This window comes from Melanostigma gelatinosum, assembly GCF_949748355.1.
Source record: "Melanostigma gelatinosum genome assembly, chromosome: 3".
NCBI lineage: Eukaryota > Metazoa > Chordata > Actinopteri > Perciformes > Zoarcidae > Melanostigma > Melanostigma gelatinosum.
In genome coordinates this window covers 16,340,722-16,367,996 of record NC_136636.1, presented here as the reverse complement: position 1 = coordinate 16,367,996, position 27,275 = coordinate 16,340,722, and the positions used below count along the sequence as shown (strand labels likewise).

The 27,275-nt window shown below is 39.1% G+C and overlaps 1 protein-coding gene across 1 annotated transcript; it reads right to left on the bottom strand.

Annotated features, from left to right (window-relative positions):
• Positions 1–27,275, bottom strand: gnai2b (guanine nucleotide binding protein (G protein), alpha inhibiting activity polypeptide 2b; the record flags this gene model as incomplete). The annotated part of the gene is made up of 9 exons (XM_079266136.1): positions 1–185; positions 988–1,180; positions 1,277–1,430; positions 1,877–2,006; positions 3,370–3,498; positions 6,283–6,443; positions 8,332–8,473; positions 10,156–10,198; positions 27,158–27,275. 8 exons carry the CDS (start codon positions 27,273–27,275, stop codon positions 990–992), a joined length of 1,068 nt encoding a protein of 355 aa, XP_079122262.1. The 3' UTR covers positions 1–185; positions 988–989.

Genomic DNA, 27,275 nt, shown 5'->3' with positions numbered 1-27,275 from the left:
AAATGTAGATATAAAAGGAATATGAACACAACTGATAATGTGATGGTTGCAAATCACTGATTGTTGAAGTTCTTTAAGGTTTCCCCGTCAGGAATCAAGTCTGTTATGGTTTTCATTATGAAAAGCAGTAATCATCACATGGCTGCTGCAGTCTCTCATGCAGTCTGTGTGCGCCAGGCGTTGCCCTGCATGAACAGAAAAACAACAGAAAAGCACCATTACACAAATACAATAAAAATAAAATGAGAGAAGAGCTTTTATTTCACTGTTTTAATGCACAGACTTAAATGTATGTTGACTAATTTATCCTGTTTTGGTTTGACTTGCTACCCCAACACATTTTATTCATTGAGCACAAATTTATAAAATCTCAAATTTGAAAAGGTGAGTGAAACCAGCACAACCAAAGTTAGCTACTTTGTTCCTGATTATAAAAGTTCTGCTTAAAGAACCAAATGCAGTAAGTACGTAGCTCCACACAGTGTTTCTTAGTTGCTCCAGTTCCAATAAACAAGCTGAATAACGGTTGGTGCATTTAGTCATTTTAACAGATTTAAAGCTGCTAAAAGTGAGAAAATTCTCACTTTTAGGATGCCAATCATCTGTGATTGCATTAGGACTGCTACTACATTCGTTATTGATTAATCGGGCAGTTTTTTCTTGATATATTGATTATTTGTCATTGTTTATAATATTTGCTTGTTTCCTATGGAACCAACAGTTCAAAGCACAAAGATATTCTGTTTATTGTGAAAAAGGGAAAAATATAAGAAAAGAAAACCCACCATTCAGGAAGCTAGAGGTTGTTTATCGTTGCATTTTTGCTTAAAAATTCCAAAAAGAATGAATCAATTCTCAAATTGTTCCCAATTAATCTTCTATTGAACGACTACGTGATAAGTTGACGATGCATCTCGGCTCCGAGCCACCTAAAATAGTCTAAAGCCGTTCCATAATGTTTTATATTTCATCGTCCCGCTGTCCTACCTTTAGAAAAGACCACAGTCTTTTAGGTTGTTCTTAATAATGACGTCAGTGACGGCATCGAAGACAAACTGCACGTTCTTGGTGTCAGTGGCACAAGTGAAGTGGGTGTAGATCTCCTTGGTGTCCTTTTTCTTGTTCAGGTCCTCAAACTTGGTCTGAATGTAACTTGCTGCTTCATCAAACTTGTTGGCTCCTGGGAAGCAACATTTTGGAAGGATGAGGAAGTACTTTTTCTTGTGTTGTGATTTGTTAGTAAGTCAACAACCTTTAACTTAAAAGCACTGTGTACCTGTGTATTCTGGAAAGCAGATGGTAAGGGGGCTGCGAGTAATCTTCTCCTCAAAGAGGTCCTTCTTGTTGAGGAAGAGGATGATGGAGGTCTCAGTGAACCACTTGTTGTTACAGATGGAGTCAAACAGCTTCATGCTCTCATGCATTCGATTCTAAAAAAAAGGAGCAAAGTCAGTCATGGCTGAAGTACAACAACGTATCAGAGCTGCCACCAGGGGACAATGTTGTTTAACATTGTACATGTGAGAAATATCCAGTGCAGAGCATCTTTTGGCCAGGTCTCTCCTTAAATTCAGAAGCAGTTAGAACAATTTGGGTAAAATGATTCAAGTCACTTGAAAAACTACTTTTATTACATAATTACACTCCAACGGTTCAACTGTAAATGGATCATTAAAGTCCACTGAGAAAATGTCACCACTCACTATCATTGAGCTATAATAAGAGGAAGGATGGGTGGTTTAAATGCCTTGTAATGCCTTACAGTCTAAACTATCTCGTACCGCAAATGAGCCAAATAGCAGCTTTATGAAGCGAGTAAAGTTGTATCATCCATGAAGATGAAGACACGCATGCTAGAAGGGGGATTTTTCCTTACCATCTCCTCATCCTCAGCCAGCACCAGGTCATAAGCACTCAGTGAAACACAAAAGATAATGGCTGTAACTCCTTCAAAACAGTGGATCCACTTCTTTCTCTCCGAGCGTTGGCCTCCAACATCAAACATTCTGCAACGGGGATGAAGCAAAGGAGATGCATTGTATGTGGAGGAAGGAGATCACAATGAAATACAGTAAGGTGAAGCTGATAGGGAACGGGGTATTGAAGAGGACCGTTCAGAAAGGATGACAGTGAAGAGGGAAGTAAATAGAAAGTTAAGAGCGACACTATCCGGGGATGTACACGTTTTGATGAGGCTTCTTTAAAAACCAATGGTGTGGTGAAGAGGTGGAGAGACGTCTGTCAGATATCTGACTACAGGCGTCAATGTGGGGCTACGAGAGGCAGGCCGGCCTCTATATTACCTGTAGTGATGTGAGGGTCCCGGGACAGAGATTGTAAAGCCATCTGAGGCAAATTTGTGATTTTGGGATATACAAAGTAAATTGAATTGCAAATTGGATATATGCAGAGCAAAGCCCTGGCTTATGGGGAAGCTGAGCACTGTGATCAAAGAGCAACGACAGTCCACCATATCCATTAGCTGCCATATTTGAATGATACAAAGGGCCATTTGCAGTGTTTAGGTTAGCAGACGCACTGAAAAATCGAAATGAAGTCATTGTGAAAAGATTTCCTTTCCATACTTGTTATGGCAAACAGGACAGAATTATAAAAACGTGACTTTCTTCTCATTGATTGCCTCCATGTATTATTCAGGCCAAATATTGAGGCTGTGACAGAAGGTAAATATCAGAGAGTTTATCAAGAAACAGGTCACACCAGAGCCATGTGGCTGACTTTTTCATAATCCAGATCCGTTTCGCTGCTTTGCAAAATGTATTTTACACTTCTCAAAATAAAAAAAGTAACAAAAACAACTGTGATCTTTGCACTTTTATAGGCCATGGTTTGTGTATTCAACGATACGCTATACCAGACTTGGATCTGTTTCAGTATAGGTCCCGTTAGCAGGTGTGGAGGAGGCTTGTAATGGACTGATTCAAATCATACATTTTTAAAAGTATGATGACATACCCGCATTTACTTATATATCCAAGTTGGGTTTTTGCCTTGCTGCGCTCCCAAAATAGCACCAAGGACAGTTATATTTTATTCAGTGTCTGTCATGTTTCATGTGCTCTTGTATGGCTGGTAAGACAAACTGACAACTGGCAACTCATCAGAGATGAGTGAGCACTGGGGCTATACTACCCCCGAGGCTTGTTCATGTCAAATACACCCTCTCACTTTGGGTGAGTTGCTCAGAGTTCCCTGGACTATCACAATGGCTATTTTTGATTTTAAAAAAGGGAGACCGTGTGAGAGAGGAGATAGCTGGGTAATTTCACGGTATTTATTCATTTTTTTGTTTCCAAAGTATCTGAAGTCCATTCACATTGAAATCAGGTCAGTGCTTTATGGCCTTACTTGAAGTGCAGTTCCTTGAAAGTGAAGTGAGTCTCCACAATGCCAGTGGTCTTAACCCGAGTTCGCAGCACATCTTGCTGGGAAGGAATGTAATCTGCTTTAGCTATCCTCTCCAGGTCATTTAGGTAACTAAGAACACGAGAGACAGAGAGAGAAAGAGGGAGGGGGAGAGAGAGATCATGTCATGGTTAGCAATTTGAGAGTGAACATGATTTGCAACCTGCAAGGGAGAGAAAGAAAAGATAAGTCACAGTCTGCATTTTACTGAACTGCCTTGAACTGCTGAACTCTACTGTAGCAGCTTGGTGTTCATATCGTACATTGTTTCCATATTGTTATTATTAAAGTATTGTTTAACCATGTCGGCACAGTTATTGCAGAGTGGCTATGGTTATGTTGCTGGGACTCCACACGTTAACAAATTCCCATGGTTGTCGTAAAGCGGGGCTAACTATAGCACAGGTACAGAAAGCAACTCTGTCTTCAAGGGACAACCTGCAACAAACCAGTAACACCAGTAGCATACCATTGTTAATCCTAAATGGAGCGAGGCCTGTAAATTGAAACAGGCAACTGGAGGACGCAACACATGACATACTCCATTTGATTAAAACATTTTGTAAATGTATGTAATCAAGCAGTCTATTTAAACTTCCAGTGGCCTGCCCATTGTCACTTGCTACTGCTAGCGCTCGTTGCTTTCATAAGTAAGCTCATTCTGACACTTCAGGCAGGCTTGTAGATGAAATGTTGGTGCTGCTGTTCCCCCAAAGCTCCGACAGGCATTCCGCATCACCATTTGTTACATCAGCTATTGGCCTTAAACATGCACTTCTAATTGGAAGCTTTCCTGTCCTGTTGATAGCCGCTTGGGAACCATAGCCTCACTTCCAAAATATCTTGATTGTCCTACTCTGTGAGTTTAATATGCTGATGGGAATTATTATACACTGCACAGCTGTCCTAGCCTGCTGCTGCATATCTGGTGTGTTTTCTGTTTCAATGTATTTATCTCACGATACAATTGTATCTCTTGCAATAGATGCAGGTAGTACCTGGTGTAAAACTCTGTACCTAATACAGTCTCTCTGCTTGATGTATGCTTGCGGGGACTTGTTTCATTTCATATATGAGTGAAAAAAAAGAGAACTTTTCCTTCCTACTGCGATTTGATTAAAATAATCTTAAATTCAATAAGACTCCAAATTGTCCATCAGATTTGCCTCTTAAAAGTAAGATAACGGGGTGTCAGTTACTTGAAAGAGCAGTGTTGCAAACATGTTGAAAAGAACATCACAAAAAGTTACATTTCTCACAGAGGAAAAACACATTAAGTTGTCTCCATTCATAACTCGTTTCACTCTCATATCTGTTTTTGCCCTTTTTCTGTTTTCTGACAGACGGTTGGTCAGTAGGAGAGTGTGGAAGCATCTTCGCCATGCTCAACACAACCTGCTCCACTTACACAAGCATTGCATCGTGATCCAAGGCCAGCCGGGAGCTTTAGTGGCCCAGCCAACCCTCGCTTCACAGACAGAAAGAGATAGATATATATATATACACCATGGGTGTAACGGTACGCGTATTCGTATTGAACCGTTCGGTACGAGGCTCACGGTTCGGTACGCATGACGAACCGAATACGTTTGAATAAAAACAAAATTAAAATAAAAACCTTTATTCAACCAGGTAGTCCCATTGAGATTAAAAATCTCTTTTGCAAGATGTAAGTAACAATAACACATAACATGAAGGAGCAGTTTTAGTTTTTTATGCTTATGTGTTGCTAAGAAGACACCCCAGAAGATGGGTCACTCAGGTATAGTTCCATCATTGTTCAAAGTCAAAGAATAACTTTATGATGTTAGTTGTAATGAATAAATATATTTTAAAATAAAGTACATTTCTCTGGCATTTATAGTTTTCTACTGTACCGAAGCGTACCGAACCGTGGCTCCACTGTATCGTACCGAACCCAACCGTGAGTTTCGTGAACCGTTACACCCCAAATATATACACTGCACTTCAGTTGTACAGATCTCATTATTCACACATCACGTCCATAGATGATAAATAACGAGCCCACAAAACCTCATACTTATTGATATATATATATATATATATATATATATATATATTATATATCAATATATATTATTATAATAACCATCTCATCATTTTCTTCGAGACTAATCTAGGTCTCTGCAAATCTTTCATCTCTGAAGACAAACTATTTTGTTCTCCGTTTATTACATTACAGTATGAAAGTATCAACCTCGGAGAGGTAGAGATACTCACTAAATGAAGGTTATTGGACTATCTTTCTCGTCTCTATAGCTCCCAAGAGAAGCAGTGCATATGAGAGCGGCTGAAAGGACTGCAATATTAGAGCCATCACAACACCCCTAATGGCAGGGGTATTAAACAGCCCTTTCTATGAGAGGAACATAGAATTAATCACCACGACAATGAACCAAATACAAACAAACACCCAAACCTTTATCAGCATCACTTTCTTGAGCGGTTTATACTCCTTTTAAAATAACATTTAAGTGCAGCGTTTCAGTTTTTCAGTTGCAGAAGATGTATACAAGATGAGAAAAAGAGCACATTTGACAGGTAGCTGTGAGGTTTCCAAATTGGCTACATTTATAATGGTGAAACACAGAGTCGGTGTATTCAGGAGCAGATTGCACAATGATTGATGTACAAGCAGTGGAGGATACGCAGGGACAACGTAGTTAATGACAGCCTGAATGTTACAAAAGGGATATTAAAAATGGAGTCAAGCAGGCCGGCGCATGTCTAGAAGGTATTACTACGTTTAAGTTATTTTAGAAAACATTTGTATTTGATGTATTTGATTCCTAAGTGGCATCACAGTATAAAATACACATACAAATTCACACTCACTATGCTGCAGAGTCGTTGAGTTGGTATTCTCGCGACCGTGTAAAGCAACTCTGTATGCCGCTGTCCCCCCACAATCGCTTGATCACGCTGGACAGGTCATCAGGAAAGAGGCCCTGTTCTTCAGCAGCGGCAGACAAGGCGAAAAGCTGCTGGGCATCGTCCTGCAGGGGGCGACAAGGACACAAGACAGGCCCGTTACAATGGGGGCATCGCTGCCAAGACATACATGGAAACTGTTACATCATTGTAATCCACTGTATAGATTTTGGTGTGGACTGAAACGATACTAATAGATCATTTCTTAATACAACACTCGCATGCCCATTGAAAAGGTTTGGATACTTTAGAAGATACCAACTTTATTTGTCTAACACAGACTGCTGAAGCCTCATATTACCTTTGGCTCTACTTTAAATGCATTTTTTGGAGTGAGCAATGACTGTTGATTTTGTCCCTTATGTCTTTTATTGAAATTTCTTTCAGAAGGCATTTGTTTTGCAGCCAGTATAGACAGGAGTAACAACTACAGCGTAGTTCAGTAATATTTTAAGGCAAACTTGTGAACCTATCCATTAAAGACACAATTAATTCAGTTTTGAACTATGTAAATTGAAAACAGTAAACATAGTAAACATAGAATAAGTGATCTACATTATAGCAAATCGGTTAGACTAGAGCTGTTAAAGCGAAAAATAAAGCAAATACAGCTCTTCAAAAACAATCACAATCACTTTCTCAATCATTCGTATTTGGATGAATGCTCAATAAATAATGTGTGGTCATAGAGGGCCGCGTCTCTAAACTACTGCCAAGGAAGCAACGGTTATGATAGTAGCAAAATAAGTTGACTCAAGGTAACAACATGCATGGCAGCAAAACAGATCATGCTTTTTAAATTTGCCTCTATGCTTCTTTCTCTACATTCTCCATCTTCTTGTTGGCATGGAATTTAAAATCTTCTCCAACCTTTTTTCACAATGAGTGACATGATAAAATACAAAAAGCAATAATGAATCACAGATCAAGGGTTTTGGTCAGTTTCTGACTGCAGGAGGGGCTGTTTCCTTGAATATGTTTGTAGTCATCATGAACATGAAAAATGATTCACAATGAAGAATACATTTCACAATTGTTACCGTCTGTGTATTTGTCACATTTGAGGAAAAGAATGGATTTTGGTCTTATGTTCCACGATTGGATCATAAGTTCCTGGAACTCTGCGTGTACAGACTGTCTGTCCGTCTGTATGTGTTCTATAATAGTTTATTAAACGCAATGATGAAATTGTGAATTTGTGTTAATTAGAGCTGCCCTTAATTATTCTCATTATTGATCAATGAAATTGTTTCGATGAATGGATGAAGCATATAATGTAGAAAATGTAAAATAATAATCACATTAAATGTTCAACCCAGAGATAGGTAACAGTACAATGCCCCAAAGATATAAATTATAATCATACAAGTCAAAGAAAATAATCATATCAGTAAAAGAAAAAAAAGTGACACAAAAGCAGGCAGATGCATCACCATCTTGTAATATTCTTTGTTTGCTTTGTTTACACTGGAATATACAAATAAGTAAGGGAGTAAAATGTTTGTTTCAGAGATAATGGGCAACTGAGAGGGACATGGTGTGTTTGTAGAAGCAAAGGCAAACTCTTGTGATATCACTTCTGGGCAAGCATGAGTCTTGAGGGGTGCAACTGATATACAACTAGAAGATGCTGTTGAGAAAACAGGCTTTGTTTTGCTGCGGCCTGAGGGAGATCCTGATCCGTCTATGGTTCGTAAAGCCAACAGAATTCTGCATTCTCACACAATGCAGACTTTTTTTTTAGGCTCGTCAGCTTTCTGCTCTCACCCTTATAAAACAACGGACTTTCAACAATTATCTCTTCATATTTGCAACAAATATGTGACTGGTATTTTATACGATTTTTAAAAGGATGAAAATAAAGAATAATAATGTTAAATCTAGTAGATATGTGGAAATTTCATGTCATAACAAATACAATTGTTTGAGTATCTGTATGCTTGTGTGTCTTACCAATCTGCCAGGGCTGCTGTAGTCTATCTTGAGACTGGCCATGGCTTTAACAATGGCCATAATAGACTGGATGGTATTACTATAAACTACTGCTCGGTACTGCTTGCACTCATCTTCTGAGTAGCCATCTTCATGGATGATCCTGAGAATGAAAAATAAAATATGCAACATCTATTAAAGTGTATATTGAAGGATGTGTTTATTCAAGTCTGTCCTTTGTCTGATTGTAAACACACTAAAACAAACAGTAATGCTGAGAGACACCGTGTAGTAGCAGTGTAACAATCATCTGTGGGTTCATCACTACAAGCAGCCCTATTCACAGACACGTCGTCATTTGATCCATTGCTAAAGTAAAATCATTGATTATATCAGTTTTAAATGCAAAATAGTTTGCCGACAAGTGGGTAGCTGGTTTTGCCACATTGAAATTAAAGTTTCACAGCAGTTTAACTGATTATCAGTGAGTAAATTTCAGCAACATTCGTAAAATCCATCACAAAATAAATTCTAAATCAAGTAATACATGAAGAGTAATAACATTGGGGTGTCCAGGGGAAAGAATTTGACGCTGACAAGTGGCTTTTTTTGTCTGCATACAATTGCTACCTCGTCTACCAAGAAGCAAATACTGTACAGTCTGCACCTCAATTATCATGTCAGCATGCTGTGTAGGATGAGGCGTAGCAGTGCGGTTCACACACAGTGAAGCTCTGCAGAATCCAGCGGATGCAGTATCCTGAGATTACTCTTGTCATGTTATTGTTCAGAACCTGAGAGATAGGGAACTAAGTGTCTGCGCAACCCATCATGAGATGCAATCATCCAGACTTCATCAGGCCGCAGAGGGAAGTGCAGAGAGAGCTTATTGAGATGACCTCACATTAATTCTAAAGTAAAACTCCCGACTGCTTTTAACAGCGTGTTGATGCGTATGATAAGGAACAGTAGTCATTTTTAAGCCGTTTTATGAAAATGGTTGCGTTTTCCCAACTTTCTCTCATGTAACGTCATGTTGACACAGGATACATCACTGTGTAATGTTACATAATAGGCCAGTGTTTCCGTCTTGCGGGCTGATTTCTCTGTATGCCTGTACGTGTTAATAACCTGGCTTCAAAAAGCGACAGACTGTTCCCTAAGCTCATAAAAATAGATTCAATGGCTGGCTAGCCCAGAGGAATGTGAACAATTAAGTAATTTAGGGTCCTGTGTGTGCATGTGTGTGTGTGTGCATACACATATATGCGTGTGAGTGTTCTGATTGGTGCACAGACACTACAACATCCTCTGTATTCACAAACTCTTCATACTACTCTTGTGCTATGAGAAGTAAAAGACAGAAACCAACAGTAGAGGCAATGCTGTCCCCCTAGAAACCAGAAAGGAGGAAGTCTTATTTATTGTATCCAACAATGGCTTCGTGGTTATTGCAAATTATTGAGCTATAATTTCTGATTTAATATGGTCAGTGCCTGAGTCTCTAAGCCAAACGCAGAAGATAAGATTAGTGAGGTACTGCAACTTTTACATTGAGCAGAAACTCACCAGGTGTAAGCGTATGCTCTTGTTTGCAGCTCTGCTGAGTAGCTGGCTTGTTAAACATATCACGATTTAACATGATTATTCTACCTTTAGATTATTTCTAATATATATTATTACTCATCAAGAGACCATAAGGCGAGTCTGTGGCATGTGTGTCACCATCACCGTAGCCAGGTTTCACAATGGAAACACTCATTTTAAAAAGGGTACATAATCCATTTCTGGGTTTAACAGAAGGCCTAAATATAAAGTAAGACGAAGATTGTTTTTGTAACTTACTTCATCTGCTTTACAATGGTGCTCTTCCCAGATTCCCCAGCACCTGTTGGAACATTAAAAGATTAGAGTTACAAAGGAACATCAAGTGCCGGTCACCGTTGTCTTTCTGTGCGTCTTTGTGGGTGGAATAGGGTTGAACTTTGGCTACAGACACCTGAAATGATCATCCAGTTTATAAAAATCCAGGAATATGTGATGAAAATGGGGGGAAATTATGGAAAGTATTTACAGTTCATGGACTGAAATCACTAGTATGAATGGATGACACACGCAAGACAAAGTCCTAGTTCTCTGGACTGAAAATAAAGAATTAATGATACATTAAAATGAAAAATGATCTGCATTTGATAGAGTTTTTTGTTTCTTAGCAAATAAACCTATACCTAATAAATAGTCGTTATCTTGTTGAAATGAAGAAGCCCAACTTTTTGGCACGTTTCTTCTGCTTTTAAGACCATGCCACCATTTACTGTCCCTTGACGCCACCTGACCCAGCCTGCCAACAAACATTAGCCCAGTCCGGAGCTGACAGAGCAAGTGGGACCAGCACTGCTGTCAACATTTATCAAATTCACGCAGAGGAAAGGGGAGCGGTGTAAAAGCAATGTCTGGGGTTGCATTTGCTGTCGTATGAGCCACCACTCATGATTTGCTGAGCGGTAGCTGGTAGTTAAATATCAGGGGATTTGCCTCTATGACAAAAAGTACACAATAACCCGACACACAAAACAAGATTTAACTGAACACAAATAACAGAATAATATATGGTTACATGTATTTTTTCTGGTAAGTTGTTTCATGTTCATCTCTTTGATCCTGTTTTTGTCCTAAAATACCCGAGTGAATCCTGAGGTAGAAGCTTTTCAATCTTAAAGCAAATCAAGATTAAATGATGAACCTAGGCTTCTATTCATTCACCAGCCCAATTCTAGGACCACAATGTTTTATCACAGGGCAAGTCTCTTCTTTTAGACTGCCATTTACTTTCATTTGGATTATCAAAGTTGACTTTTATAAAGATACAACAATATAGCAAAAACACAGCATCAGATTTACAAGCACGTCTTCAAAAATATCCTGTTACAGAATAAAAGGTGAGTGGTGTAAAGTGGAATATTGGTCTCCCTGCAGACACACACATGCGTGAAGGTCAACTTACTGACTCCAGAATAAAAGTCATCCATTAATATTTCAAGCCCAAAGGCAGGTGAACATTTGTGAGCAGCAGTGAAAAAGAAGAGTGCACCCTCTTTCTTCATGCTCACGGTGTGTTTGGAGAAACGGGCAGTGTTATTGTTCTGCTTGTGGGGAGAACTTTTGAACAAACTTTTGATTTCAGGTTATTTTGTCACAGCAGCCAGAGGGCAGTAAACAGTGCCAGGGCGGTGTTGGTCATAAATCATGATAAAAACAAACAAAATATGAATCCCTTTTCTGTGTTACAGTGAAAAACAAAAAGTAGTAGAGCCTAACCAACATGCGTTTCGGTCCATGATACTGTACTTGGACCATAGACCGTATATAAGAAGTAGACGTAGTCGTCGTGACGTCAACCATTGGTTTGTGGACTGATTGCCTCGAGTTCGGCATTTTGGCCATATTTCGATGGCCAAGGAGTGACGTAGAGACGCCGTATACAGCTGATTTGTGATTTTGGGCTGTACAAACTAATTGAATTTAATTGAATCAGTGAACAGCTACCCAGCAGAGAGTATCCAACGATAGTGCTAAACACATTCAGATCAGCTATTATGACTAAATCTGCAGAGTATTCTAAGTGAATAGATGTATCCACCGTACATGAAGGCCTGTACCTCCACAGTGTTGGAGCTGCAATGAGGACTGATTGGTATTACAAAGACCCCTCTGTGTGCTGCGCTGGCAGGGGGGACAAGCACTTTCTTTTTAGTGTCGTTGTGGCAGACCCAGAATGACTTTCTGGCAAGGAGAAGAAGACGTCCTCTTTCTGCTTCTTCAATCCCAACTATTCATACTAGCTCCTGAATTGGTTCTCAGTAAGCGCCAGAACACAGCATTGATAACATGATTTAAGGATCAACATGAACACATCCAGTACTCTCGCATGCCCACTCAAATCAATAACAACATGGCCACGGTCGCACCCACTGGTGATGACACAAAGCCTTCATTCACGGACCGATAAGAGATCCAAAAACTTGGCAAACACATAAACATCCACACAGACTCTCACGGCAGATAAGGTCGATCACCTGTCAACGCATGCCAATCTACATCTCAGCTGTAAACGTGGGCAGTGAATCGGGTTGGTGTTTTCTCTGTTGTAGTGCTGAAACAATTTGATAACCAAGTTGACAGAAAATTTACAGCCACAATTTTGATAATCCAGTAATAAGTATAATTTATTTATCAGGCAAAACAATGTGAGGAATTTGCAGCTTCATTGAAAATCTAAAATATTTGGGGTTTCAGACTATTTGCAATTTGAAAACGACACTGGGGAACTGTGGACATTTTTTTATCAATTATGACATCTCATTGTCAAGTACCGTAATTAATTGTAAAAAATAATCAATATGTCAATGTGTGATAATCATGTAGCTCGCAGGGCACAGATCCCCTTCGGAAAAGCTGACACGGTAGCACCTTAACCCTGGTGTGGAGATACTGAGACAAACCAGCATCTAGCAAACACTGAAAAGCATTAATAACATTTTTAATTAGAATGAGATGCAGGAAAAAAAAAGCTTGAGACGTGACAACACTAATTAAAAGGCAGTTAAAGAAGAAGACAGATAGCAAGCATCGACAGTAAAGGTAGACAAGAGTGACAAATGAGCCAGATATGGCGTGGGAGGATGACGATGCAGAGAAACTGTGAGGCTGTGAGCAGATTGTTGACCATAAAAGGCCCTGGTAAGAGAAAAAGTGGTGGGATGAGGACTAACACGAGTGCCAGGTAAATTAATGAATAGTCATAACAGGTTATCCATCGGTTTTTACATGAATAGAGTTCAGCAGCAAGTTCAGCAACTGTGAGCAAAATGAAAAGTGAGATTGCATGAGTAACATTGAAGTTCAAGCTGAAAAGCATTCAGTGAACAGCAGCAGGCAATCACTTGTTTTGTTCTTGCCTTCTGCGTTACTTAACTGCCAACAGATTGGTTTGCTTCACTTCAAGCAAATGCTAATAGGAGCAAGTCACGGGATGACAGACTGTTTTATAGAGAACTTTGAATCTCCCCATCCCATAGCAGACTGCTCTCAAAAGCGTTGCCACTACATGACCCAGTTAATATATTTACTTCCCAAGAAGCTTTTCCCATTATGGCAAAAACTATTTAATTGATGTATCGCTTTTTGCAGGCTGTTAATTTACGATATTAGTAATTTTCAGGCTTGTGATCCTAAAATGAATCTCTTCTGGTACGCGTCCACGGGATTTCCATCTTCCCATTCATTTGCTGTGTCCTGCTCCGGCTGCAGGCAAAACACACTCGGCACAATCTGTGAAATGAAACCTGTTTGCAGGCAGCATCATTCTGAATCTGAAGGGATAAAACAGGAGTAAGAGTCATGCTAGCAGCAGCAGCATGCTAACATGCTCACAATGACAATGCTAACATGCTGTTAGGCAGGTGTTCACCACCTTAGTTTAGAGTGGTACAAAATGGAATGCCAGTTTATCCTATAGATATTGAAATATTTCATTAAAAATCAAAAACATCAATCTCATGGTGGCGCTAAAGGAAGAGTCAGGGAATCATCAATGTCTGTAGGATTGTCTTAGAACTATGATTGTCTGTGCAAAGTTGTGTGCCAATCCATTGAATAGATATTGAGATATTTTGACATGCTAGTGGTATTTCCAAATTCTTCATCTTCTGGGGACCATGAATGTCATGGCAATCTATGGAACAGTTGTTGAGACATTTCAGTCAGAGCCAAAGTGACCAACTGACCAACATTGGCATATAGCCATGCTGCTGGCATGGGTAAAAAGAAATAATCTCAACCATTTTGAAAGAAAAAGAAAAAACTCACTGTAGCTGAAGTAGAGAAACATCTCAACACAGGCAGCGTCATAAATCCATTTCAAATCCATATCACATCACCCTTGGGAGGCCTATAATCACAAACACTGTGTTTCACAGCCCACTGCGGTGGCCTTTCTTCTGTGGAGACATGGAACACATCTCAGCATATGCCAGCATCATAGGCCATCTATTTTCCCAGTGATTGCCATGAGAGGATGACTCATTGGTCTGGCTGTGACACAATTCCTCCGTCGCTCCCCGTTGGTGTCACGACTGTTCACATCCAACTAGCTTTTACAGCCATTTAAAAAGGTTAACCTCCTCTGGGCGTTGACATTGAGCAGACTACACAACAATGATGCTGTTGCTATTTAAAGCCCTGTCGCAATGTGTACTGAGGGAGCTGACTGACACAAGCTGACGTGAGTGAATACATTTGTAAGTAAAGTTTTCCTCCTGACCCATAATCAAGTGTGTCTGGGCATACAGTATATTCAGTATATGTATAGAGATCTGTTGTAGTGGAAAAATATTCTTACTTCTGTGTGAGGGGTGTTTAATTGCATTTAATCAAAACAGAATCTAGTATTCATTATTAATTAATATATCGAATTGATCAAATGTCTAAGTTTAATGTGGAAGGTGTCACTCGTAGTAATGAACCCACAGAGAAATATCAAAAATAGAAATAGTCAAAAAAAACTTCTAAGTTCATTTCAGTTCTGCAGGGTGTTTTACCGTCTTATTTCATTATTTCAGGTTTATAGACCACAATTTAAAAAGGTGCTATTCACTGGATTGGGAGGGGTGTAACGATACGCGTATTCGTATTGAACCGTTCGGTACGAGGCTCACGGTTCGGTACGCATGACGAACCAAATACGCTTGAATAAAAAAAAATTTAAAACAAATTTAAAAACCTTTATTTCACCAGACAGTCCCATTGAGATTAAAAATCTCTTTTGCAAGATCTAAGTAACAATACAAGATGTAAGCAAGATGTAAGTAACAGTACTACATAACATTAAGGAGCAGTTTTTGTTTTTTATGCTTCTGTGTTGCTGAGAAGACACCCCAGAAGATGGGTCACTCAGGTATAGTTCCATCATTGTTCAAAGTCAAAGAATAACTTTGTTAGTTTTAATGAATAAATATATTTTAAAATCAAGTACATTTCTCCGGCATTTATAGTTTTCTACTGTACCGAAACGTACCAAACCGTGGCTCCAATTGTATAGCTGCCAACTGCTCCTAATACTAGGATGGGTTAAATGAAGAGGCTTATTATCAGTGTGTGCTGTGCTCTGTACATGTATCAAGTTGATTTACATACATACACGTCTAGACTAGTACATCATTTACTTGGTTGATCAGGCTCAGCCTCTGTGTTTGTCTTTGTAAGTGGATACAAGTTATGGTTATATGTGTGTGTGAGAGAGCAAGACACTCATTTAGAAGTGGAACACTTGGTTCTAGTCCATAGCCTTCTGTCGGCAGGATATTAACAATATTCCTCTTTTTCATTCTTTTTGAAATCAAGCCTTTCTCTACCGTTCTTTTATTAGCCCGCAGAATCAGGCTGCCAGGGGGAACAAAGACTTAGATTAGTTTACTGTATCACTACATGCCGGTTCTAGTGGGTAACTGTCAACGAACTAGCACCAGTAGCACAGGTGTTTCAGGCAGCCAGCTCCCTCCTCCAAACCAACCACACGACCCTTTTCACATGCACGGTGGAAAACGATGGAATTTTACATGGCTGGATTCGGTACAGTATGTTTTCGCCTTGAGTGGAACTGTAGGTCAGCAGCCTCACAGGGAGCAGTGGAGCATGCTTTGCTCTGCAGAATATGATGTTTGCTGAAATACTGTTTTAACAGTATTTAATCCTGTTTTACGTGTGCTCACAAGCAGCGTCAACACATTTGTGCCCTCGATGCTCAACATATACCACGCAATCCTACATTCAACATTGCTAAAGAGCATCTTAAAGTCACTGCAGTGTTCTTAAAAAAAACCCAAAGCAGTACATCAAGCAGAACATTATGTGTCGTAGTTTAACAGATTGTAAGCAAACAGCTTTATATATGCCATAATCATTATTACTTCTGCAGCTACCAATTACAGCAAATCGGATGAAAAGAAACCGGTGTAGTTTTTTATTATTTTAATCCTTTTCGATCTCAGTGCATCCTTCAGCCCTATCCATCCATCCTGCGTTAATGCATACAAGCAGTGGGTTGGTGTAACCGGCACTGCTCTTGACTGCTTCATACCTTTCCAATACAACCTTCTAGGTCACAATTGTCAACTCCTCTTCCTTGTTGTGCCTAACAACACATGCAATTAATAATACTTGTAAAAAACTGACAGATGTTATGTATTGCATTTTCTATGTTTAAAACCGAAACAAAGCACAAAGCAGTACTAACAAATGCAAACTTTTTAATGTTTTATACACAAACTGGTTGCAGGATAATTCATGGTACCCATTTGACCTGTTAAAAACCATACAGTAAGATACAGTAAAAACAGTGATGGGTTGTTTTGAAGTATCAGGTATCACAAAGAATACATACCAATCACCTGGATAATTTAGAACTAAATCAATATTTACATAGCCTTGAGTCCTTATTAATTACACTAACCAAGTGAATGCATATTGATCCCCGATAACACTTGATATGTGGAAACCAACAACTTGTATTCGAAAAGAAAGACGTTGGCCTTAGCCACTGTTCAATAGTTTTAAGATGACAATTCCAGATATTTAAGGTGGTATGAAAGCCAGTTAGAACAGGTTGCACAAAGATATTGATCACACTTAGATCATAGACAAAGCAGATCAAAGTCAGTCTAGAGTAGAGGCGTACTGTCCACTGCATCTTTTTGGCAAGACCAGTCCTGCATTGTTGGTTGAAGCAGAGATGGATGGTTAAGGTGACCTCGACTAGTTCGGTCAGGATAGCCCGTTGCTCGGGGCATAGGAGCTGAACAAATCCTCCTTTGCAAGCACTGACGCCTGACCAGTCCTAGCGCTAAATGCTGGAGTTGGGGCAGAGCTCCAGGATCAGACCCCTGGCTCTATAGAGTTTGTTCTGGCTGAATTTGTGTTACTATTATATTGGTGTTATCCGCTAACGGAAAGTCTGTCTCCCGGAGGGTAAGTTAACACACAGCGTACAAACAAGACCATAAAGAATCGCTCTTTGGCATAATTAACAGCAAAAAAAATACAAGTGCGGTATAAGGATTTTAAGCTTAACTACTAAGCTGAATCTATAGGTAAACAGACATATGACAGATAGAAACACAGAACAAATGAGTAAACAACAACTTTGCTGTTAAAATAATATCTATTTCTAGAACCTACCGGTACATTTCTGTCTCACGTCAAATCATGATCGAGAGATCTAATGTCTTTTAAATAACATTCATATCTTTCATAGCTCCTGCACTGGACAATGATGAATTACTGACACATTACTGGCACAGTAATTCAGGCTGGATCCAACCAAATTAGGTGTCCCACAAGAACAAACTAGGGCAAATAAAAAACGAGGGCATTTTTTACACAATTCCACTATGATAAAACGCACACTTGCAGACATCTTTCTCAATCCTGCTTGAAATGGCAATACTGAGGTTTTCAGACATGTGAGAGCACAATACCAAGATGCAGAATTTACATATTTTTTATCATTATTAATATATTTGGATCAGATGTAAATTGGCCATTACTAGCAAGCATAAACTCCAATGTCACTCTATCTCTCACCATTATCTGTTATGCTTGAATACTGTGTGTTTCTCATTTGCTTCACACTGTTTTACATTATTTTCCCTTAATAATTTAGCATGATGCTTTGCAGATCATGGGATATAGGATCTTTTTTTTTTTTTTTTTTTAAGTTCCTTGTTTATCTGCCCTCAAGTGATAAATTCGAAATTCTGAGTATATCTAATGCCTCCACATCGCTCTCAACGTGGCCAAGGCTGAGCCGGCGGCTTGCAGCCGACAGTACAGACAACAGGCAATAGTGGTGACAGAGTTAGCAGTGTTTACCCGAGGGGAACCAGAGGGTGGGTGCTATGCTTTGGCAATGATGTCGGTTGGGACAACGCTATCAGCTGTAGCCGCAGTATTTGCGGATTAACGTTCACTAAAAGCATGCACTGCTGGCCCAAATACGTAAACAAAGCACAGAGAAGTCCGGATTACAACTCATGCAGTGACTACATTCTCTGCTCAGGTAGACACTACTCCGCTATATCTTTACATTGTAAACGGTTGTTTGCTGTTACATCAATGCTATCGCATAGGTAACCTTTAAGTTACAATCAAACATTTACAGACATCTTTATGACTTTTGTTTTATCACCTGGTTTCTTTAATGCCAAAAACAACAACTTCAGATTCACCATTGTTAAGAGAGGGTAAGAGAGTCAGAAGGTAACTAAAGTTACACTAAAATTAATTTGTTTTTATATTTTTGGTCACACCACATTTAGCTGTACTTATTATCAACTCAAAGTTGTCATGGCTAACAACAAGCAGACACAAGCAACATTAGCATTCCTTTGAGTCACCCGACAAATCTAAGTCCAATATACAGTCTCATTTTAACTCTGTTTTGGTCTCCACCAACACTTGGGGAAATATCTGGCATTAAAACCAAAAAGAATGAAATACGCTATAAAGCAGTGATTCTCAACTGGTGGGTCGCGACCCAAAAGTGGGTCGCGGACCCGTTTTCACTGGGTCGCGGGCCTTTGCCTGACAAAAAAAAAAATTTTAAAAAAGTGATTTTATTTTGAAGGGCATTTTTTATGCAGCGGAATTATGACTTTGTGAGGAATTATTCCTGCATTTACGGCACTTGTGCAGGAAAACCACTGACACTGTTGTGAATCACATCACGTGATGCAGCGCAGCCAATCAAATAAGAGTATTCTGAGTTTCCTGACTAGAGTGAGATATACACACACACACCGTGACACACGGGGAGAGACGAGGATACAGAGAGCAGAGCAGGACTATTGAAGTGTGAAAGTCAAATCATAGGACGATTTCCAAAAGAGAATATATCCAGAGAGACCAGAGTCATTAGACGCTGACTGGACAGACTCATAGAAGTGAATTCTTCCAACACTACTTTCTCTTCTTAGAAGATGAGAAAAATATAATATCGTGGCTTTTTCACTTCACCCTGAATGAACTGAATTTAAAACTGCAGGGTAATTCAGTGAAAATAATTGATCTAAAATGAATTTTGTCACGCCATTTATTCTTTAATCCAGCCGTTATTTTACTTGAAATGAGAAGAACTTTTATTTACAGACAGACAGACAGACAGACAGACTAAATCTTTGTGTAGTGGGAAACTGTTACATGGTTTGTGTAACACATTAATTTGATCCATTGTTAATATAAATAATTGCAGCTTTAAATTTAAGGAAAGTAGAGACGAATCACGAGGGTTTCCATAAATTAATTTGACATTCAAACAAACAGCAACAGAAAATTGCCAGTTTACGAAATATGGTGCGTGTGGTTCCTACATATAATCAATTAAGATACTGCTATGTTAGTCCAAGCACAACAACTCCAAGAAAAAAATCATTCACCAGCATCGGATACTAAATGTGTGACTGTTGTCTTTGTGTATAGAACATAAACAGACACATTTATGACATTAATTGTTACCTAGATACAAATAATAGTTCAGGATTTTGTCACGAGACTATTTTTGGACAACTTTAGATAACGTTTTTGTAATTTTGGTCTTGATAATTGAAAAAGAATAGTTCAAACAACCTCAAATCTGTGAAGACTAAATTTAAAAAAATTATAATAATGATGCACTGTGTTGGCAAGTAATATTCAGGCCACAATCAGGTGGTGCTTACAGATTCTTATCTTCATAATGTTAAAATAGAGTTATTGGTTTACCAGCTAATCAGATGTATTGAAGCTGAAGGATTAGTGTTCCGTCAGCGGTAAGACTCAAATTATAATCACTTGGAACACGGTTGGCTTTTCTTTTCAGAGTATGACAGGAAAGCATAACACACTACTACTACTACTACTACTACTACTACTACTACTACTACTATTATGACTGAAACCATTATTTTAAGCTGTTTTGACAAAAGCCAACCCTTTCTTGGCAACACATCTCCATCTGTTACCTCTTGTGTGAACTTGTTGTTTGTATAAAACATGGCTCTGAAATATCTCAACAAGCAGTAAGTATTGACTTGTTCTACATTCAAATATATTCACTGAAACCATTTTAGCCCCTGCAGTTTTTGCAAAATGAAGAACGAAAAATCTATGAAGGCAAAGGTGTCATTCAGTAGGAATGTAACCATGGCAACCAGGCAGAGAGGGATGAAGACCGGTTCATCTTTGTGGCTCCAAAATTCAACATGCTCAATGCACTCATGATGTCACTTTTCCAGTGCAAACACACACAGTTAAAAAAAAAAACCTTTGGGAAATACAGATTTTATAGGATTTCGCTACATGGCGAAGACATCAGGCCTCTACAGCATAAGATGTGTCGTGTGAACAGATTATGTGTCGTGTCTTTAACCTAAAAACCTAAAAAAACCTAAAAACAACATCACAGTGCCTCTGCGATGCAGGTGCTGTCCATGTTTTTCCAGATGACACCAACTAAATCCCATTGACCACACAGCGCTCCTCCTGGTCTTGCAATTCCTGCCTTTACATAACGCACATCCTCTGTTGGCTTGTGTCTCATATTAAGAGTCGTCATCCTGGAGATTAATGTACGAGCTACATCGCAGACTCAGGAGCTACTTTGCCCTATTGAGACTATTATCTTGCCTTCGTTTACTTCTATATAGATAATTTTTGTTCTTCGTTTCAGGAGGTTTTGATTGTACCACTGAACAAATTAAGGTAACAATGAATACAGGGATGTTTGTGGAGAGGTCCATAAATCATATCTGATCACGCTGACATTTAATGTGCTCACTGCCCTTTAAAGTGTTCCCGACATCTTTTCCTACTGCAATTAGTTACTCACACCTATTTTCACAGTGAAAATGATCTGCAGAAAGGAAAAAAGCTCCCGTTTCATCTTGTTTACAGTCCAGGATCCAGAGTTGGTAAAGTATAAATGCCCTATTTACAGGGCAGAAGTAATAAAGTGTTCAGTTAGTGAACAGTGTAAAATGTATTCATTATTTAACTTTGATAATGTCAAACTTGCTGAAATGATTATTCCATTAATTGATTAGACAGTTGGTGGAAAATAATTAAATAACAATTAATCATCTAAACAATTATTAAATTATCAAACAAATAAGTCTAATGTTCTCTGGTTCCAGCTTCTCAAATGTAAGAATTTGCTGCTTGCTTGACTGTTGGCCAGTCAACAGACAATTTGAAGACGTCGCCTTAGACTTTGTTATTACCGTTTATAGACTTAACAATCAATAGATTAGATTAATAGTTGAAGAACTCAATCATTAGTCGGATATCTTGAGGCTTTATCTGATTGGGAGATCATTTCCACTCAGTGGTGTTTATCGCTGTGTGATTAGCCAGATTATGTTCCCTTGTTTTCTGTTGGCGCACACATCACGTCCTTGCCAGCTTAAGTTTTAATATTAACTTCCTGAATGTTGGATATTGTTGATTTCTTCATCTGAGACGACAGAATGTCTTTTTCTTGTCTTACATCCAGTACCCCCTACATCAACGTCTTTGGTGTCAAGTGTAACTAATGTGTGAGGAATGATGTTGACATCGGTAACTTTTTGGTACCAACACAACTTTGCTGCTTGCTGAGGCACTCTTGCACTATTCACCTTATGATTGACTGAAATATAAAAAGACAAGAAGGGAAAGAGATAAAAGAAGCCTCCTAAATTATAAATGTGGGGGGGGGGGGCTTATAGTGGAAATGTGTTTGAAACATGAAAGATTGGGAAGGATCAAGTTTGCCATCTGCACCGAACAGGATTGAAAATTGACTTTTACTTTGCATATATGCTGTATTCGTGAGCTGTGATGAATAAGTAAATTAATTAAAAGTCAATTAAACATAGATCTCATCTAAAACTTCCATGACAACTTCAAAGGCAGCAAATAACGACTGTATAACAACTGCAGGTATCACAATGTCAACAGATATATTTTCTGCAGCAACAGAAATTGCAGACTTATTGTAAATTACTTCAAAATCACATAAAGGCCTGAGGGCTTTATTCACTCTCTTTCATACACACAATCCAATCTTCTGTACACCAATCCATCACTACGAGGACAAACTACCAAGAGAAAGATTTCAAAATGAGTCAATGAAAAGAGACCTTCTTCAGCAGTATGTATCAAAATTGGGCAAAGATAAGGGAAGACGTGAAAGTGACCGGTGCATGCTAGCGTTCTAAAAACAACAGGAATATAGTAATTGTGGTTTGGATAATTGGCCCACTTACCAAAACTATCAGCAGTTGGAGACTTGCAGCTCATGGAGGCACTTGAGATGCTTCGCCTTATAATTCCAGAACTCAAACGGTCATCTGCACAACAATGGGCACAATGTAAACAGGAACTGCTGCTAGCTAATTCAACATACTTTTAATGGCACCAATTTGCCAAAATGTAAACGAATATAGGATTACATTAAAACCCACAGCATTACTCATTGACTCCATAGTAAAATTGTACTTCCTGTTTACAAACCCTCAAAGCATTATCCTAACCGTAGTTCTTGAATTTAAAACATGATTATCCCCATATATATATATATATATATATATATATATATATATATATATATATATATGATGGTCCATGTTTTGCTTGTTCAGCACAACAATACCCTCGCATTTATTGAAGAATTAGTGGTATTCAGCAGAGACATGACAAATTGTGCATAAGTATATTCTTTCAGTTTCGTGGGTAGCTGTGAAGTTGTCATCTCTGCATGGACAGTCTCACCCTGAGCCCTCCTCTCTGTCAGGAGAAGTGAGTCATGTCTGAGAAGCACTATTATTATCGTTGTCTGCCTGGGGTGGGAATTAGAGATAAGCTGCAGTGGAGGACTCATTTCAGAGAGTAAGGAAGTTGGGAAACAAAATTACGCAAGTGTATCCTCACTTCAAATCTCTGGGTGAAAATGTGTGACAGGGAAACTGAAACTACCCCTTAAGATAACTTTTAAAAGTGAAATTTCCCTCTGATAACATGATAGTAATTGGATATGATTAATGTGGCAGATAATAGTCTCATGCGCTTAAAGTCAATACTTTCTGATTACTGTATGACAGCTGGCATAGATTTGCTTATGATAAGGGATGCACCTTAATTGGTTGTTATTGATCCCAAATGCAATCAAACAACTAAGAAGGTTCAGGGGTTTAATTTCAGTTTGATTTACTCACTAATTGCTCTGTAAACAGTGTTTTCTTACTCTCCAGCCACCACAATTCAGAGGAGAAAAGATTTTGAAGCTTTACCGACAGCAGCAGCGAGTGCTTCCTGAGTTTCCCCTCTAAGGCTAGAGATGGCAGTTAGTCTCCAGGGCTGGAAATAAACACTGCAAACCATTCTGTACCTTTTCTAAAAAACATATAGTACATTCAGATTACATACTCCCATGTATTATATAGTTTTGATTACAGCTGTTTATTTATTTATACAATATTAATAATACTGCAATTTACATAGAATTCTTTATTATAAACAATTACTGTAGAAAGCCTGATAGCCGTTTTCATGATACTGGGCTATCGGTTTGTTCTTATAGTTTGCCCAAACCAAAATCCTTAAATGGAATGTTTACAAAATCTACGTCATAATACAGTTATTAAAAATCTCACAACTGGGAAATAGTGATATTTAAAAACCATTTACCAGGGGTAAAGTGCTCAATCATACCGTGATATGTGATACCAATCACATATATGGTTTGTCCGTCCAGAACTGGGAGTGAGTTAGTGCAGTCGGGCCAGTTCCAGTTCTGCCGTGCCCCACCAAGCAGAAACTGACAAGAAGCACCAGGCACAAAGACAGATTTACTCTCTACGAAGCAATACCTTTCAAGAGAAGAGATTCTATTCAGAATATGATGAAATATTGCAAAAATGTTATAAAGTAGACAAAGTTGACGTTGCCGTTATTGTGTCGGAAATAGAGAAAAAGACTAACTTCTTCTGTAAACAGCGCCCTCTGATGAGGCCGTGCCCTGAATGCAAAAACGCAGATGTATGTACGTGTATACTGAAGTAAAGTGCTGATGAGCCTCACTTCCCGAGATGCCGCATCATAGATTTATCATCATGAGTTTTTGTTCCTGCTGCCAGGTCCGATAAAGACGTCGAGTCAGTCAGTTGATCAGAGAGCTTCCGAGTATTGCACAACATGGTGAAATCTTACAACACTGAAAGTGGCGAGAGAAGCGTTTCCTCTGAAGCCGTCAAGGTTTCTTTTTAGCCCTGTGCTGATATGAGGCTTAAAGTATCATCCCAGCCAGTTAGAGGCCACGTGAAAGCTCTTTGTCGAGAGAGTTCATAAACTTTGTTCTCCACATAATTTGATCCTGACGTCCCTAGACCTCGCTGACACTCATCATGAGCTTTAATTAACACAAATCAGACACCTGGGAAGGAATCAGGTTGTTTTGCACTTTGCGACCTGAACATAATCGTTGGCAAAGAGAGAACTTACTCATTCAAGAAAAATAAAATGGCACCGGCTTTTTAGTTCCCTCAAGAAAGAATGAAAAAATAAAACCACTTGGCCGAATTCCGTAAAGCCATTAAAGCATCTTTTGTGCTTCAGTGGCTGCCATCAAGTGACTCGTCTTCTCTTTGCCAAAACATGTTGGTATCTTGTCAAACAGAAACAGATACACAACATAAGCCGTGTCCTTAGCTCTACCTGTAAGTGGCAATAGTGGGATTTGAAATGTTGTCCGTTTACACTTTAAAGTAAAAGTCAACAAGCAGCAACATCCTCCATCTTCTTACTGCTTTCAGGAAATGGCCACCTGGAACGAGCCAGAGGGTGCTGTAAGATATTATTTTTCTTGAGTGATTCTATTAGTATCTGTCCTAAGGCAATGACTTAATAATACATTTTATTTATATAGCGCTTTTCATGACACTCAAAGACACTTTACATTAATATTACGATGGGGGTGAATATTGGTGTGGATTCAAAAAGTTATTGTCTCGTGTTATGTATGAAAATCTTCAGACAGATGTTTTCTAAATACTGGACACTGTGTCAATAAATAACTTCTCCCAGTTAAAGGGGCTATGTTAATTGAGATGCTTTATTTCAGTTGAAGGAATTGTTCAAACTCTTGGGAAATACTCTTATTCACTTTCTTGCCAAGTGTTGATTAGGAAGATTGATACCACTCTCTGTTGAGCCGGTGGCTCGCAGCTAACCGCGCAAACAACGAGAAAAGTGCTGACAGAGCTAACGGTGTTTACATGAGGGGAAACCGACGGGTGGGTCCTACACTTCCATGGTACAGATGTTATCAGCTGTATGAGAACAGTGCAGAGCAGCTAGCCAGTGGTGCACGCTCACATTCACGAATATGCACTAAAAGTACACGTGGCCAGACCGGCTATGTCATCAAAGCAAGGAGAAGCTCCAGTCCGCTTCATCTCAACAGTGCAAATAGTTGTTCGCTGCACTATTAATGCATATGAATCCCGTATATTGCACCTTTAAAAAAGTTTGTGTTTGTGTGTGAAGAAGAGCAGATTGAGAGTGGCTGCCATGAGAAATTATACAGCGTATAAATATTCATCAGTTTACAAGTGGAGTGAAAAACTGCAGGATAATACAGGTTTGACTAACAGATGCCTTAGAAAATGAATAAATAAGTTTGCACCAAAGAGAACATATGGCGGAAAGACATTTATGTTGCACAGGGAGCTTTCTGTCTCGAGATAAACTTGATTCCCCCTCAGCTTTTATGAAGATTCTCTCTCACAAACAAGTTTGTTTGAAGGCTGAAAATCAATGAGCGAATATTAAAAACAGCCAAAACAACTAGCAATGATGCAACACCTATCTGGACCCATTCCTCTACACCTCATCAACTCCAACCACACCCAGCACACCCACCCACCCACACAGGTTTTAGATGGGTCAGCTGTTAGTGGAGTTGGATGCTCATTTAAACGATAAGAGAAAGAAAGAAATCAAGAACAAGATGATGTCAAACACAAACAGCTGAATTGGAGAAGAGGTAGAGACAGAATGTGATAGTGAGTGGGAGGGTGTGTGTGTTTTTGTCGTTTGTGTACAACAAAAAAAAGAGTGAAATGCAGGAGAAGGGACAGGGTGAGTGTTTTTCCAGCTCCAGAATCCATTTAATTAAAAAATTGCTTTTTTCCCCCACTGTTGTCAGGGGACAAACGGGGAATGTTCGTTGGAAAAAAAAAAACAGACTGATGTGTATTTAAGAGTGAGGTGCTGAAGTGTAACCATGATCATGTTCAGTCACAATCCTCAGGTTTGATAGACTGAATTAAGCTTCCTGGGCAAAACGCCAGCTCAAAGCTCTGAGAAGCTGTGCGGCATGTTGACGGGATGATATCTGACTTATCTCCAAGTATATGTATATGGACACTTGCGTTGGCTAATTAATAACACAATTACAGGCAGAGTTTCAATAGGACTACACGAAGATATGAGCATTGAAATGGCTGATTTGCACAGGCCCCTGAGCAATTATGGAGGTTTGTGGCCCTGTTGGACTTGGTACTTGGTCAAATCTAAACTTAATGTATACTTGCAAGTACAATTACATTTTTTTCCTTTTAGAATGTTTTCACTAAAACATAATACTGAGCTGCTTGGTTAATCATCAGATTGTTTTAATATTGAATCAGTTGGTCTGCAGTTGGATTTACTGGATCATACTCTAAAACTGTGCAGATGTTTTGTTATTGGCAGCAACAAGCCACCAGCTGTGACCTACCCAACAGCAGCAGTTTCACTTCTCGGGCTGCCTTCTCCCCGTCCTCTCGGAGGTTTTTGTCGATCATCTTTGACCTCTCTGCGGCAGCTTTATCCTCGGCGCTCACTGTACAACCCAT